We start from the raw sequence: 17,433 nt of genomic DNA on the forward strand, positions 1-17,433 counted from the left end.
TTCATGAGTGCTATTGTTCCTCAAATGGAAAGTTAACAGTGTCTGATCAAAGGTTTGCACCCCCCTCTTAAATAACAGGATATTTGGGGTAAAATTTAGAGGTTACCACCCTCTTAATTACCAAGATATTATATGGGAAATGAAATTTTCACAGCTCATAATCATATGAATCACACTAACCAAAGCTTCCTTCCAAGAACCTCAGATGAAAACAAATGGAAAAGATAAATCCTCCTTGAAATGTCAATTTTCAGACACCTGAGCCAATAAGAATTAAAAATGAATTAATGATGGTGGGACAGTGACTCAGCAGAATATCCATCCAGCTCCTTAAGTTCACAATTGTGAGCACTCAGAGAGTGGGAGTAGAATGGAGGACTGAGAGTTCCATGCTAGCCTGACCTTGTCTTAAACATGCAAACAAACAAGTTAAATTCCTGTCCTGACTTCCCAGAGCATGCTGACAGTAAAGGACCATTCAGATCAATCCAAGGTCATTTTTGTATGTGTCAACTCAACTTAAAGACCGAGGTTTGCCTCAGCCTTGGTTAAGTCTTGTTTCTAGAATGGGTTCCATCAGAACTCCTGGAAACTGGAACAATTTGATCTTGGTAACTCCAGGGGCAATGTCTTCATGGAAGGTCTGCAGAGACCCACTGACCTCTCTGTGAAACACTCTAATACTAAACAAGGGAAAAGCAAAGCAGGAGTTTGTGTAGCTTAGTGCTAGGGTAATCCTAGGTTCAATCCATAGTACCATAATACAGGTAAAAGAAACATCAACAAAGCATCCTCATCTCTTCTGTCTCTCCCTCTCTCCCTCTCTCTGTGTATATGTGTGTGTGTGTGTGTGTGTGTGTGTGTGTGTGTGTGTGTGTAAAGGCCCTCTGAGCTTACAAAGAAGGCACCCAGAAATGGCTCAATATTTTTTCCCAGCTCATCTAATTAAATGCACATACAATACTGTGGTGGTAAACATAGGAAATACCATAACTGTCCAAATAAACTTTATTGTGGCCTTTTACTAAAATTGACTAGTGCTTATATTACTGATTTGGTTCATTACAGTTACCATAGACTTCTTCAAACAATGTTGGCTGTTTCCTGTGCCTCTGGGATGGAACCTGTCCGTCTCTTAGGACAAAATGATCCTGTTCAAGAGCTGAACATGTGGACACTTCTGTACTTTGGCCTTCACAGCTCTCATTCGAATGCTGTTACTATAACAACTGGGGTCTGTCTCCACAGCTCCATCTGAGCCATGCCCTGGACTCAGGGTTCATTGCAGCTGCTGCAGGTGCCACACATGCTTTGAGAGAGGCCCCTCCTGACAAGGTCTCGCTTCCTGCCAGGCTCTTTCATGTGTTCACATCCAAAAAGGTTAAAAATGAGTTTGAGACAAGCAGTGTTATCCAATTTCAGGGTTACCTGCACCTATAGGTGAAGCTACTGCCCTGTTCTTGCTAACAGCCAGCATCTTTTTATTTCATCTGTTTGTGTGTGTGTGTGTGTGTGTGTGTGTGTGTGTGTGTGTGTGTGTACACCAATGTACCACAGTGTATATGTGGAAGTAGAGGACAACCAATGGGGTCATCATCCTTCCAACAGATGGGTCCCAGGGATCAAACTCAGATCATAAAGCTAGGCAGCCAGCATCTTTACCCATTGAGCCACCTCACTGGCCCAGACAACCAACACCTTCCCTGGAGTTGGATACACACTCAGCTCAGGCACCGCCACAGACATTTAGCTCCTGCACCACTTCTTCTGGCCAAGAGACCTACTAGAAGTCCTCATTCTATTCCTTGCTCTGTACCAGAAGTCTTTGCTAAGCCTAAAGAAAGGTAGAAATCATTGCCTCCCTAAGACTGCAAATGTTTTACCAAATAAAACTCTGTATCTGGGAGAGGAGCAGCTCTCCTGAAGAGAGTTAAGGAGGAACCAGCTACCAGATGGCTTGATTTGCCTTTTCTGCCTCTATTGAATAATGCATCATCTCCCATCAGTTTGTGTTGGCTTAACATATATGTAACTCACATACATGGAATTGGATACAAACACAATGCATCACAGGCTTGCACAGGGCTAAGTGTCCTCAGGCAACTTATTTTTTAACCTAATTCTATCCAAACACTGCGGTGCCTAACAATAGCTCAAACTGCTTTTCAGTTTCCCTTAGATCAGGTGCCTCTTCACTCTTTCTTTTCCAAGAAGTTTTTGGTCTTTTCCTCTCTTTTAGTTAATCTTCAAGCTGAAATTTTTTAACCATTTGGTCATATTCCAAATAACGTATCTGTGTCAAATGTATAAATAGACATTGCAGAAGATTTTCTTGAGGAAAAAAAATGCAAATTAAAAAAAAAAAACCCAGAAAAAGAAAGAAACTGTTTGAAAGACTCCTGGAAGAAAATCAGCATTTTCTTTCTAACAAACCCTGTTATGGGCTATTTCTCCATCACAAAACTCTGTCCTCATTATGTTAAGAGAAAGTAGAAAGTTTTTGTCTCGTCTGAAGAATGGTACCCCCCTCAAAACTTCTACTGAAACTTAGTCATCAATTCAACAGAACTAAGAGAGTGGCCTGGGGGGGGGGGGGGTGACCAAAGGATGATTTGGTGTGATGAGTACTTTTATAGACAGGCTCAAGGTTGAATGGGCGAGGCTATGGCTCTGGCCATAGGAGGACACAGTGCTCCTTAATCCCTTCAAAGAGACACACAAAAGCCTATCTTACTGAGGCCTCCATCTTAGACTTCCCGGTTTCCAGACCTGTGGGACATGTTTCTGTTTATCAATGACCTAGTCTATGGCATTTTGTTATAGCTGCACAAATTAACTAAGACAGTTATTAAACAGAGTTTGATTACTATAGTGTCGGTAAAAGCTCCATGAGAAAGGAACTCCTCTATATCAATAAAAGGAAACATGCCATGGGCACTACTGAACACCATTTAACCAAGGTTGGGAGTGTAGCTCAGAGGTAGTACACATGCTTTGCCACAGGCAAGGTATGGGGTCTGATTCCTGGTGGTAAAGGAAAGGGAAATGGGAAATGGAGAGAAGTTTTCTAACCTTTAACCATTATTGCTGGAAATATATATTTTTTAAATCATAGATAGCTCAGTATGAATATACAAGATGCTCACTACAGAACTTTTTAAGTAAAAAAATAACTCAAATCTATAACAATCAGAGGTAAATTAGGATTTATTTATATGACAAGTTATCCAGCTGGTGAAAGACAATGTGATCATGACCTATAAACAACAGATAAAATGCTCCTTACAGTAAGGGGGAAACAGTAAGATTTAAAATGTTCTATCCAGAGGCTAGAGAGTTGGCTTAGTGGTTGATGCATGTACTACTCTTCCAGAGAGCCTGAGTTCATTTTCTAATACCCAAGTTGGGCGGCTGAGAACAACCTGTATGTAATTCCAGCTCCGGGGACATAACTTCCTCTTCTAGCCTCTATGGACACCTGCACATACCCACACAGAGACATATAACTAAAAATGAAATCTTTAAAATATCCTATTCAATGTGGTTGAAATGTAATATATAAAAACATATATGATTCATATATACCAGAGATACACATGCTAACAAATAGGGTAGTTAAGATCATAGGCTTTGAGAACAAGCCAAGCTGATTCAAATCCCAGCTCAGCCACTTCCCAGCTATGTAACCTTGAGTGAGACAGTTCATATCTCTGTGCTTCAGAAAGTCACTTGGAAGACAGAAAGAGACACCAGTACCTACCTTACAGAGTTAAATGCTAATTAACACATTACTAATGACAAGATCTTTGCATGGTGATAGGGCACTAGGTCTGGCACACTGCAAAGTTGGTGCCACAATCCCCACTAACCCTATGATGAGTGCAAAGGCAGGGGCCAAAATGCTAACAGGGATAACCTGGGGGAAGAATGCCAGGTCACTTTCCTTTCTCCTCTGCCCTGGTAGTCTTTCTCTAAATCTCCTATAGTCTGCATCATATAGTCAGAGAGAAAATGCACCGAAAAGAAACATCTGGTGACTTTTAGCATTGGCCACTCTTGAGGGTCGATAATGTAGGGAGAACAGTGTCAACCTGAACATCCAGTGATGCCTTTCACTCTTTTTTTTTGGAGAGGGGTGGTTTGTGGTTTTTGCTTCTGTTTTAACTGTGTGTGTGTATTTGTGTGTGTGTGTGTGTGTGTGTGTGTGTGTGTGTGTGTGTGTGTGTAAACCAAAAGACAACTTGTGAGAGTCTGCTCTCTCCTCCCACTATAAGGGTTCTAGGTGGTGAAGACTCAGGTCACCATACTTGTCAGCAAGTACCTCTACCAACTGAGGAATTTCTCTTGCACTGATTTTGTGCTCTTGAGATGGGGTCTCATATAATTCGAGCTAGCCTAGACCTCACTATGTAGCTAACTTGAACTTCTGACCTTCCTGCCTCAGTCTCCCAACTGCTGTTATTAGAGGCATGTGGTGCAACACCTGATTCTTTCATCCCATTTCCAAAGTGCCTCAGTTCCCAGGGACACTCATTGCCCTCCTCTAGAAAAAGCCTGGCTTGTTGTGGAATATTAATTTAAGATATGTTACATTCATTGGTGCTGTGGAATATCTATTTAAACAACAAAGATGTGTTGCATTCTTTTATGTTGCAATTGTTTAGCTCTGTAAAGCTATGTTACTGTGCCTGCCTAAAATACCTGACTGTTCTAATAAAGAGTTGAACAGCCAACAGCTAGTCAAAAGAGAGAAATAGGCAGGGCTGCCTGTAGATTTTTGTTTATTGATACAAATTTAAAGATTATTTCGTTATACTTTATATAGATTTCAGGCACAGAGAATAAGTAGAAGAAATCTAGACTTGAGAAAGAGAGTGAGGATCTAAAAAAGAAGGAGAGGAGGACGCCAGGGGCCAGCCACACAACCAGCCACAGAGTAAGAAGGGAAGAAGGTCATACAGAATTAAGAAAGGTTAAAAAGCCCAGAGGCAAAATGCAGTTAAAGAGAAATGGGATAATTTAAGTTAGGAAAGCTGGCTAGAAACAAGCCAAGCTAAGGCCAGGCATTCATAAGTACGAATAAGTCTCCTTGTATTTATTTGGGAGGTGGGTGGTGGGCCCCCAAAGTGTTAAAAAAAAACTACACTGGCTACTCACAGGCGCAGTTCCTTGGAAGCCATCCTCCCCGGTGTTGGTCACAGGAAACTCGCCCTGCCAAATGTTGGCATAGTGCTGGCCTTTAGGCTTCAGCTTGTTGCCCCAGGGGAAAAGCCTAGCAGGAGAGACACAGGCATCAGCACGGTGCACAAGCTTCTGGACTGCAGTCAAGAGAAAGGATGCAACAGAAGAGAACAAACAATGCACATGTGTTCTGATGAACTTCTCCGTCAGGAGACATAGTCACACATACAGCTTCTAATCAGAGTTTTCAACATTTCCTTATAACAACTCACATCAAGTACACAACTGCAGTCTCTCCTCACTAGTGAAAGGGCCTGAGAGAAATGACATGACTGAAAGAAGCCTTCTAGAAATCTGAGAAATGAGACATCATTCTGGACTTATATGGTAGCATGAGCAAGCACAGCACACCACACTTCTTTAAAAAAAAAAAAAATCTTGTCTATTTTAAGGAGCTTTTCCTAGAAGATGTGACCCACACATGAGTTTTCTGTCTTATGGCTGTAGAAGCAGAGAAATACCACTGCTTCAGAAGACAGATAAACTAAGAAAATAATAAAAGCAGGGCAGCCTGCCAAGCAGCTCTGAAGAAGGATACACAAGAGGGGATGGATGCCTAGAACTACTCTGGGGCTGCAGAGAGCCCATCTGGCCCCATACCTGGCTTCAGGGACTGTAAAGAGTTGGTGACTCACCCACTAGTGGCACCAAAGGGCCTCACAAGGAAGAAGAAAAGCCAGCAAGAATAAGAGCTGTTATTAATCAATTTTCTGACCGCAGCAAGTTCCACAGAGCTAAAGAGAAGAGGAAAGAAGAGGTGGGAGGGGAGGGAGAGGGGGTGGAAGAGAACGTCAGCATACTGCTGGACAATACAAGGCTTTCTGATGTGAGTACCTGTTGTGCAGGCCTCCTCTACAGCTGTACTCCCACTCTGCCTCCGTGGGCAACCTCTTGCCTGCCCACGTGCAGTAGGCAATGGCGTCATTCCAGGAGACATGGAGAACTGGGTGATCTGGCCTAGGGAGGAGCAAGCACAATTAAAAGAGACTTGGACCTGAACAGAAAACAGGAACTAGATTCAGAAAGTGATCAGAGTCCCCCTCCCTCCATCTGGTCATAACTTCAAAGCCTAGCCATGACCCATCTGTACTGTCCACTGGGGACTTTTGAAGTCTTTGACTCCCTAGTGGGTCACAGCTCGTCTTGAAACTGCACTCAAGCATTTCTCAACTCTGCAGCCTTAGATGGTCACAGAGTCCAAGGGGATGGTGGACACAGGGAAGCTCTGCCCCACTGGTTTAGCACTGAAAGTGCCGTCTGAAGATGCTTCTGGCTCCCTTAGCATTCCGCAGAAGAGTCGGGGCATCGTAAGAGTCTCCAGTGACTATCATAATAGGGCCCACTGGGACTCAGCTCCACAGGCGATACACACCTCAGTGCTCCATGAGAACTGGACCAGAACTTTGTTGGATGTAGTTTTGGCATCCTCTCTCTTGCTCAAGTGTGGGTTGCTAACAGACATTCTACATGACAAACACTTACCTCAGCCTGTTTCCAGACACCTGACTTTAAACTTTGCATCTCTCTGCTATCCTACTAAGTAAGGATCAACCAGCACGATTAGCCTCACTCTAACACAGTGGTTCTCAACCTGTGGGTCGCAAGCCCCTTGAGAGTCAAACAACCCTTTCACAGAGGTCGCATCAGATATCTGGCATATCAGATATTTATATTTAAATTCCTAACAGTAACAAAATTATAATTATGAAGTAGCAATGAAAATAATGTTATGGTTGGGGGGTCATCAAAACATGAAGACTGTATATAGGGTCACAGCATTAGTAAGGCTGATCCCAAGTCAGCCTTTCCTGAGAGGATAGGGGAAGTCAATGGAACTGAAACCACCGGTCACTTTTTTTATAAGTGAACTAGACTGGCCTACTCTACTCCTCATGTGTATCTGAATTCCTACCAGGACATTCATTAATTTTTCTCAACAAATGTTCCTAAGTAGCTCAGCATCTAGTATATAAACTTAAAAATACATTCCAGTATGGGGGTGCAGCGCAATAGTAGAACTCAAGGCCTTGGGTTCAACTCTCACTACCACAAACTGAAAATGTACCCTCCTTCAGGTTTTCTTCTTCTATTAGCTTGATGATCAACTTTGGATTTGGGAAAGAAGATACAAATTGGGAGCTAAGAAGTCCAGTTCTCCCCAGGTCCCCAAGGATCCTACAACTTTCTACCTCAGTGTCTATTTCTGGAAGCCAGCTCAGACTTTGAAAAGTTTGCTATCTGTCAAGGGGCTGTCTCTGAAGTTGAACTTCATATACTCCTCACCTCCTGACTATAAGGGCAATAACCTGGAATATGGTTGAAAATGAAGGCCTAAAACGCCATCTGAAGAATGGGGTTAGGAGAACATGATTCTCGGACTGTTGGGAAGCTGAGACATAATCGAAACCCTTCTTCATCTCCAGGGTTTAACATGTGTTTCTATTTTTGCTTAAGATAATTACCTCCGTGTCACCCTAGAGACCTGCTGACCGACTTGCCACTCTGTTTTTTTTTTTTAGTCAGATTGTAGCTTCTAAGTATGTCAAATTGCAGGACTAAAGAGCACATGGATCCTATACCCAAGGCCACCTAGCAGGACACAACTACTTATCCATAAGACAGTTCTTCTCCCACATAAAGACTCATTCATGGATAGACTGTTTTGAGTAAACATGTCATGAGATTTGTGATAGCCTGTACAAAGGGAAGAAATCTGTGAGGAGGCACTCTGTCAAGACAAATGAAGCAAGAAAGAGGCCATTTATTCAAAGCCTTCTGTAAATAAACACATTAGCTAGGTCTTTACATACATTATTTCCTACCAACCACTTTCCTCCCCAGAAGTGGTTGGCCACTCCCACCATTCACTTTACGTATGAAGATAGCTGCTGAGTTCTGCAAGAGCACAAGAAGTTTTTTTAAATGAACCACATCAACTGGGCATGACCAGACTCACCTGTGCAGAATACTGGAGTCTGGACCCTCTGGGTGCCTCCAGTTAGCGCCTTTGACAGGTAACCACCAGGGAGCAGCTGCAACCTCAAAGCAACCAAGAACAGGCCCTGTCAGCTACCGTAACTCCAGAAAAACAATGAACTCACATACATAGCCTAAAAATCTCACTTAAAGTCATGATGTCTATTGGGGTCCAAAAACATAGCCTTTACAGAATATCAGGACAATAGTCTTACATGTAAATACATCTTTAAACAAACAAACAAAAAAAATAATTCATACCATAAGGCACAAGTGACTCAACAGATGTATGTGTATGTTAACTGTTGCATAGCTCCAGGAATTTAAGGTTGCCCTGCCCAATAATCTTCTATAATCTGTGACAAGTGGGAGAGCAGTCTGGCCAAGGCGACATCCAAGCCTGGGAAGCTGATGGGGACCATGTCTAGGTCCATGGTCCTACCACAGCTAGGATCTATGTTGATGTCTGCGGTCCATGGTGCCACCAAAGGCCACACAGATGCCCAGAGTCTAGGCCACAACTTGTGACCATGTTGGCACTGGAGGGCCATGTTGGCATGAGGGCCACACCAATTGAGTGATCCCTGCTGCCAACTGGGGCCATGGGTGTCGTCTGGGCCATGGCTGCTTCCAAGGGCCATTTCTGGATCCATGGACCTACCACAGCCCCAAGGTCTCTGATGTCTTGCTCATGGTGCCACCAAAGGCCACATGGATGCCCAGGGTCTAGGCCACATCCTATGGCCATGTTGGTGTCTGGGGGCTGTGCTATAGCTGAGGCCATAGTGTTATCTGGGCCAGGGCTGCTGCCAAGGACTTGTCTGGGTCTGTAGCCTTACTGCAGCCAGGGTCTTTGTGTTGACATCTGTGGCTCCTAATACCATTGAAGGCAATGCCAATGCCAGGGGTCTAGGCCAGCATCTGAGGCCATGTTGGTGTCTGAGGGCCTTGCTGCCACCAGGGCCATGCCAATCTGAGTGGCCTGTGCTGCCACCTGGGGCCATGGTAACATCCAAGCCCGGGCAGCTGATAAGGACAATGTCTGGGTTTCTGGTCCTACCATAGCCAGGTTCTATGTTGATGTCCATGGTCCATGGCACCACCAAAGGCCACACGGATACCTAGGATCTGGGCCACAACCTGTGACCATGTTACAGGCAGGACCACACCAATCTGAGTGGCCCCTGCTGCCACCTGGGGCCATGGGTGTCAACATGGGGCTGGGCATGGGCTACTGCCATGGGCCATGTCTGGGTCCGTGGCCCAACAGCAGCCAGGGTCTGGGCTGATGTCCATAGCTCATGTTACCACAGGGGGTCATAAGAACCATGTGTGTTGAAATCTGAGGGCCTTGCTGAGCCAGCCCTGTCCCTCACTGGCCCTAAGACAGCTGACTCTGCCCCTTGCTGGACACTGCAGCAGGAGAGCTGGTCCCTTCCCAAATGGTAGAGTTGATCCCTGCACTCAGAAGAGATAGCCCTACTCCTCACCACAGGTGTGGGAGAGCTGGCCCTAATGGCATGGGCCTAGGAGAGCTAGCTCTGCCCTTCACCTGAGGGGGCAGTCCCAGTGGCCCAGACTGACCAGCTCAGCTACCACCCAAACCCACATCCTAGGTCTTGGGCTGACCTACCCTAACAACTGATGGAGTTGCACGAAGGGACTGGTCCTGCAGAAGGATAGACTTGGGATCTCCATGTCTCAGGGCAGGAGAGGGTTTCAGCGAGGGTTCAGCAGTGTGCCAGAGGCCATGAACCAGACCAATGACTCATTGCAATGAACAGTTTGCAGGTGGAGCTAATTGGACAAAAGGGTAGTCTAAGTGACATACTGCACCTCCTGATGCCACTAGGATGAATGAAGAGGTGTTGGAAAGATGGAGGAATGAGGTGGGTTTTTGTTTTGTTTTTAATTAACTTTGGGGGAGGCATTCTACAGGGGTGCAGGGCAGCTATGGAAGGACTGAGAGGTGAGTGAGATTGTTGTGATGCATGATGTGAATTTCCAAAGAGTCGATAAAGATATCTTTATATATAGAAGAAAGATGTTAATCTTCATGTTAAACATGAGGTTAAATGTAATCCAAAATGACCAAAGATCAAGTGGAAACACACAGGGAAAAACAATGAACTATGTTTAAAAGATCATGGTTCAACCTGCAGCCTGATATCAGCTGAGTAAGTTCATGATGATTTCTGACAGCCTTCCTCTGTGAAACGGGATCAAGATCCAGCCTCAACTAACGCAGACAACAGAGGACACCAAATCAGGTAAGATTGCAAAGCACTGAGGAAATTATTACTAGAACCTTAACAACCTTTTACTGCTATTAATCATGTTCACCAGAGTAATGAAAGTGAGGAAGGGTCCCCACTGAGTGACTAGTTAGGACCTAAAGCTTTGCTGACCATCAAAATTAGCTTTGAATTATGACTCTGCTATTTACAGTATTTAACCTTTCCAGGATGGCTTGCTTATTTGTAAATAGAGTCAGCAACTCTTTTAGAGTGAAGAATTATAGCAAAATGGGCTTAAGGCTCTGCACTTAGCAACGTGGGGTGATGAGTGAGCAAGCAGTGGGGAAAGGGATCCAGTCTCACTGGGCACGGCCCTATGACAAGCAGTTACAAGGAGAGCCATATAAATCAATCATTACTGCTAACAGTGAAGACCAGAAACTTAGAAATGATTCTTCTAACAAACTTGAGCAGACTCATGTTTAGCCCCATGACAATCCTATTCTCAACATACTGCATCCCCATGAGCTTGGGGTGGAAGTGACAGGAACGGTGTCCCTGCTAACAGTGAAAGCTGTCACTGTGAACATCAAGACTACTCTCATTCATTTTTTTTCACATTAGCACAATCAAAACATTTAAGGTATCTCCACAACAATCTGATGAAAAAAGGACATTTACTTTAAACTCTGTAACAGAAAGGCATTTTGTCCTTCAACACAACTGCAAGGCATTCGATTTCACAGCACTCAGGAGCTGAAAGCATGGCTTCCTTCTGCTTCATCTGCAGCTAATCTGGGCTTGTTCTGTGTGGTGTCAGTGACAGGCAATTCACTTCGAATCAAAGGACGATGTGCACAGAAAACTCAGGTCATCCCACTCTTGGATTTGAGGAACATAATCACACCATTCAACCTGCCCAACTCTACTCCAAGCACAAAGCTCTGCTAATGGAAGCCTCCAGCTCTTAAATTAAAAAAAGAAAAGACAAAATATATCAAATCTGGGTGTTAAGATACTGGGACACCTTTGTTTTTTCTCATGCCATTTTGTATTTTGAAGTATTTCCTTCACATTTAGCAATGAAAAAGAATACAGTGTCTGTTTTTATCCATTCTGCCTACTAATAGGCATTTGGCATTTCTAGTTTGGAGCTATAATAAACAGTCATTCAAATATTCTTCAAAGAGCTTGTGGCTTTGGGTAATACCCACTTCTGTGCACTGTACATTGTGGGAAGGACTGTAGGTTATACATACCCAATCTTTAGAAGAAACAGCAAATGCAATGTTAGGAAAAGAAGCTCCCCAAGGTCCCCAGCCGTTCTTCCATGGAGACTATCCACGGAGTCGTGTTCTCCACAGGAGACCCAAGGGCTGCAGCAGCAGCAGCGGCATGCCAGTCCTTTCCTTAGCCCTCGCTTTTCCTGGAATTCAACTGGCTACAGATACTTACAGTGGACCCACTAAGTGACAGACACCAAATCTAATTCCCAGAGAGGAGCTCCAAGTTCCAGTGAGGCAAGACAGAACAACAGGAAAGAGAAAAAAAGATGTGAGAAAGTAAAGAAGCCTCCTTGCCTTGGAATCTACTTTGCCTTTTTTGCTGAGTCAAAAACAAAAGACAAACAAACAAAAAAAACTACAACCAATATTGCCAAAACTGCCTCAAGGGCCAACGCAGTTTCTAAAGATATGGCAAAGATGCTAAAAAGCTACCAATGAACCCTGCTTACCTGGGTGGGGCCAGAACTATTGTAATCTTGAGTTTTACCATGTTAGCACTCTTTTCTCATGCCTGCATCTATGCTGTAAACCTGATTAAAAAAAAAAAAAAAAACACCCTACATTTTAAAAAGAAAAGTCTTTAAGAAAAAATGAGTAAACCAACTCATATGTTTTTACTTGGATTTTTGAGTTTTGCTTAAACTTTGTAATAAATTACTTCTGCTGTGGAATGTAACTTAGAAAGCCATGGGATCGTACACACCCAGTGTGGAGGCCAAGCATGATTGTCCAAAAGCCTGCACCATGTCTTGTGGTTGTGTCCCATCCTTTTCCAGATGATTTACTGTCTAAATCTCTATGAGCTCACTGACTCCACTTTACTCTGGCTCACCCTGAGATTCTTTCCTGCAGTGTAATCAAGGATCTAGCTTTACCAGATAGAGCTTCCTAATGGGAAAGAAAACACCTCAGGCTGGTGGCCATGTTGGGACACTACTGTCACCAGGAATTGTCAGAGTACAGTTTAAGGTAGTTGGTATATTGACAGTAATTTTTAAATTATTTATTTTAGCCAGGCGGTGGTGGCACACGCCTTTAATCCCAGCACTCGGGAGGCAGAGGCAAGTGGATCTCTGTGAGTTCAAGGCCAGCCTGGTCTACAGAGTGAGTTCCAGGACAGGCTCCAAAGCTACAAAGAAAAAACCTGTCTTGAAAAACCAAAAGAAAAAAGAAAACAAAGAACAAAAAATATTTATTTTATACATAGTAATTATTTCATTACAAAATGAGGGAGAAAGTGTAAACCTAGTCACCTCATTTTCTCTCCAGTATGCCTCTAAAACTCAAACTCACATCCAGATACACACACATCAGTAGCACGGTTCCTAACTTCCCTTCCCACTCTCTTTCTCTGCTTTTGACTTTTTTCTTTTCTTCAATTTCACACTACTCTAGCACACCACCCAAAATGAAAAAATGTCAAGGTCTTGGAGCTATACAATGATCGTCTTCACTGATGTCCACAGAGAAACAAAAGAACCCATCATGCAGGGCATAAGGAGGGGAGACTGTGACCACAAGTCTTTGATCAAAGACCAGACTCCTGTTTAACACAACCGCAAGATCTGAATGCAAAGATATTTGCAGACTATACAGAACACACGCAAAAAAATGCACAGATACACACGGACTCACAGAACCCTGCTTCTAAATAAAAACTACAAAATTACCCAGCTGTCCTACACTTAGTTATCAAAACTGACCTAAACATGGAAATAGATTATGTACTGTTATAAAAGGAACCTATAGAGTCTAGGTCTGACATTGTTTCCATGAAATATTTGCATAAAAATGTATGTTGGTATAGCTAGAAGTAATAAAAAAAAAAACCTCCAGGAAAATATACATACAGGGTAAAGGACCGGAAGAGTTGTACACTATTTTAGAATGAGCATACATCATAAAACATGCTTTATCAGCCTCAGCACTCTGGACATTCTCTAGGCCATATAATTAATTCCATCTTGGTTAGGGCCTCCTATGTGAGGCAAAATGTGTAGCAGCATTTCTGTCCTCTACCCACTACACACCAGCTACATATCAACTGTAGCGCACAAAAAAATAATAATAATAATCAAGACACTGCCCGCCACATGTTCCCCCAAAGAGCAAACTGTCCAGCGTAGCAACAATCAGGAAAAGCATTAGTCATCTGAAGTGCTAATATATACTTCCCACTGGCACAGTGATAGAGCACCTGACTCTATCTAGCAGATATAAGCTACCTGAGTTTGAAAACAGCACTACATGCTACAAGACATAAGCGCTCAAAGTCTCTACCCTCTCCAGGCCTTGGTTTACTCACTTGTGAAGTGGAGATAAAAATCCCCTGTGTTCCCCACAGTTGGCATAAGGATATACAACAAAATGCATAGAAAAGCACTAGGATAAGGAGCAAAAAATCACCCACGTGTTAATGACTAGTCTTATTATTATTTATTCATGTTAATGCATGTTACAAAATCATCTTAATGCTTCCATAGGGCACATGCTCCAATTAGTAAAAACCTACCATCAATAGCTCTCCAGTCTGTGCCTCATCCACCCATCAGATCACCTCTTCAGAATACTCACAGGCTGAGTATAACATATATATATATATATATATATATATATATATATATATATATATATATATCTGTCTGTCTTAAAAAATCACATCATGCACCCCAATCACACCTACCTCCCAGTCCTCCTAAGTCTGCCCCTTCCCCACCCCTCTGGCTGCTCCCCACCAAGAAGAGGAGGAGAAGAAACAAGTCCAATTTGTGTTGCCCACACAACCACTAGAGCATGGCCAAACTCCCAGTGGCCAGTACCTTAAAGAAAACTGAGTCCTTCCCCACCCCTACCTACCTCTCCATTTATTGTGGAGAGCTACACTTCAGCATCCTTATCACAATTTTTAAAGTTCTCTTCAATGGCTTCCAATCTAGGCTGTTACTTTTTTTGGGGGGGGGGGGGGGGAGGTGTTGTCACAGAAGCCTTCTATGTCTCTCTTTCTCAATTGTGAGTCTGCTGTCATCCACACCACTGCAAAAGCAGCATCCTTGCCCTTTACAGTCAGCAGGTATTGCACAAATTTTATAATAAAAACCCAGAGCCAGATATTGGGGTAAATGCTGAAAGATCAGAGGAAACAAGCCACAGCCACTTCTCACCCCATCAACTCCTCAGCCAAAAGGGGAGAGCCTATCTCCACAAATCCTCAGACTGAATGACCCTGGGTCCTTAGCCGAAAGGGTGCCAAATTCCTATTTCTTTCTACCTTATATTCCTTTCTCTGTCCAGCCATATCACTTCCTGTCTCAACCTTCCAAGTGCTGGGATTAAAGGTGTGTGACTCCCAAATACTGGGATTAAAAATGTGTGTGCCACCACTGCCTGACTTTGTTTCTCTTTTAGACTGGATTAATTTCCTGTAGTTCAGGGTGGCTTTGAAGTCCAGGCGGATCGCTGCCTCCGAGTGCTAGGATTAAAGGTGTGTGCCATCACTGCCTGGACTCTAAATTTAATCTAGTGGCTGTCTCAGTCCTCGATCTGTAGGCAAATTTTATTTGTTAGAGTACAAACAAAGTATCACCACAAGCAGAAGCATGGATCATGAACTTCCACATAGTTTCTGGTGACAGTGTGGACCATGGACATCAATACAAGCCCTGCCTGCACGAGGACCACAGACCCAGACATGGCCCTCCATGGCAGCACGGGCCACAGACATCAACATGGGTTGAGGTGTCAGCCAAGACCATGTATCATGAAGCATGGACCTCATCAACATGTCGATTTGTTTTTTAATGTGTATGAGTGTTTTCCTGCATGTATGTCTATACACCATGTGTGTGTCTGGTACCTGAGAAGACCAGAAGTGAGCATCATATCCCTGAGACTGATGTTACACATAGTTGTGAGCCTCCATGTGGGTACTAGGAATCAAACGTGGGACCTCTGGAAGAGAAAGCAGTGGTCTTAAACACTAAGCCATCTCTTCAGTCCCAAATGTCAGGGTTACTAATTCAATGTTTTTAAAAATTTGCCCTTGAACTTCTGGCTCTTCCTTGAAAATAAATGCTATTTTATCACATTTAGGAGCCTTTACAAAATAAAAAAACTTTAATGAACAAACACACTTGGGGAGGTATCCAGGATTATACACAAATGATTCTACCCTTAGCACTGTTCTTTACTGGGTGTTTTGTTTACTGAGTAAAAGCAGCAAAGTGGAGAGGTTGGCATAAAAACATAAAAACCACCTCATCCTAAGACAAGAAAGTCTCTGTTGGATGTGGTTGTCCACCTACACATTTTCTGCTCAACCAAGACAACCTGAAGTTTTAGCACTGCTTTATATTCGAGGGAAAGGACTTTAAACATGACCTATTTCTTCTCAGCCATTTCCATAGCAACTGCCTTGAGTTTAAGTTGAAACAGCTGTACCAGCCTGCCAGTGGCCAATGGCAATGTAAACAGAACCCACATGAGTCTCATGCCCCCTCGAGAAATGGACTTCAGAATGCAAAGGCGTGGTTCCCACCTCTCCCGTGGGACATAGCCAGAACTGTAGTAAGAACTTGAAAAGGGAGGAGGGGAAACAGCAAAAGTGCCTTTCTTCTTGCCAGAGGTGGTAAATTATGCTTCTTATACACACACCGCAGCCCAGAATAAAACCCACACAGAAAAAGATGAAATACTGTGTAATTATGCATATTCAAATCTAAAGATGTCAAGTTCACAATTTTACAACTTCTCTCTCAAAGACTAAATGCATTTAGACAAGTAGACTAAAAAGACAGAGGTTTCTTGAGATGTAGTATAAACATGACAGCTATCCTTACAAAAACAGCCAGGGAGAATTTTTCAACTGGCACCAAGGAACAATGAGAAATTGCAGCTCTATTCAAATTCAAGAAGTATAAATAAAACTGATGGAGAATCTCACAACTGGAAGAATCAAATGGAAGAGAGATCATGGTGACTGAAATGTCTCTAGATTCAGCAACATGTACAAATTCATCAGAACAGGCTCTAGGAATGGGTGGAAACAAAACCATCATCACAATAGAAAGGTAGTCAGGTCAGATAGATGACTTCTAATTAAATCCTGAGTCAGTTACCTTGATGACTTAATAGGCTGAATGCAAGAGAACAATGCTTGCTTTTTCAAACAGGACACAAGTATTTCTGAAATGTAGGATGAAACTAAAAAATTTTCAAGACATTTTGCTTCAGTTCTTAGTGAAATTTCCTGTCCTGGAACATTATACCCACAATCAGCATACACAATATTTCAGGACTTCCCAGAAGACTGGAAACACTTGCAGGGGTGGACATTCTAGGCAATCAGTAAGAATGGCTCAAGGAATACATGCATCCAGTGAAAGCTGAAACTTAATCTATTTCACTCATTTTCAGTTGAAACTTAAGATAGACAGAGGAATGGTACTGATTTGGATATTTTCTTAAAAGGAATAAGAAAAAATATGTACTGTTAAAAAAAGTTTAACTTTGACAGAGGGTGCAATAGGTGACAGTATGTCCCATCTTTACATAATGTGATAGTACTCAGCAAAATCCTGTATCACATTACACATACAGCAAGTAGATTTAATCACTTACTGTATGCCTACATATGGTAGTTTGAATGAGAATGACCCCACAGGCATATATATTTGGATGCCTGGTCCCCAGTTGGT

At 43.0% G+C, this 17,433-nt stretch overlaps 1 protein-coding gene across 2 annotated transcripts in view; it reads right to left on the bottom strand.

The window, feature by feature from the left end:
* Positions 1-17,433, bottom strand: part of Sumf1 (sulfatase modifying factor 1) — a 76,475-nt gene that overhangs the window by 35,872 nt on the left and 23,170 nt on the right. The window contains exons 4-7 of one of the 2 annotated variants that reach the window (XM_036180260.1): positions 8,198-8,280; positions 6,076-6,198; positions 5,877-5,975; positions 5,158-5,272 (exon numbers count right to left, since the gene is read on the bottom strand). In XM_036180260.1, the coding sequence (XP_036036153.1) occupies positions 5,158-5,272; positions 5,877-5,975; positions 6,076-6,198; positions 8,198-8,280 (420 nt within the window). The remainder of the gene's footprint in view (positions 1-5,157; positions 5,273-5,876; positions 5,976-6,075; positions 6,199-8,197; positions 8,281-17,433) is intronic. The other variant, XM_036180261.1, reaches the window with a different exon arrangement.

The sequence above is a fragment of the Onychomys torridus genome, chromosome 3, assembly GCF_903995425.1.
Source record: "Onychomys torridus chromosome 3, mOncTor1.1, whole genome shotgun sequence".
Classification (NCBI taxonomy): Eukaryota; Metazoa; Chordata; class Mammalia; order Rodentia; family Cricetidae; genus Onychomys; species Onychomys torridus.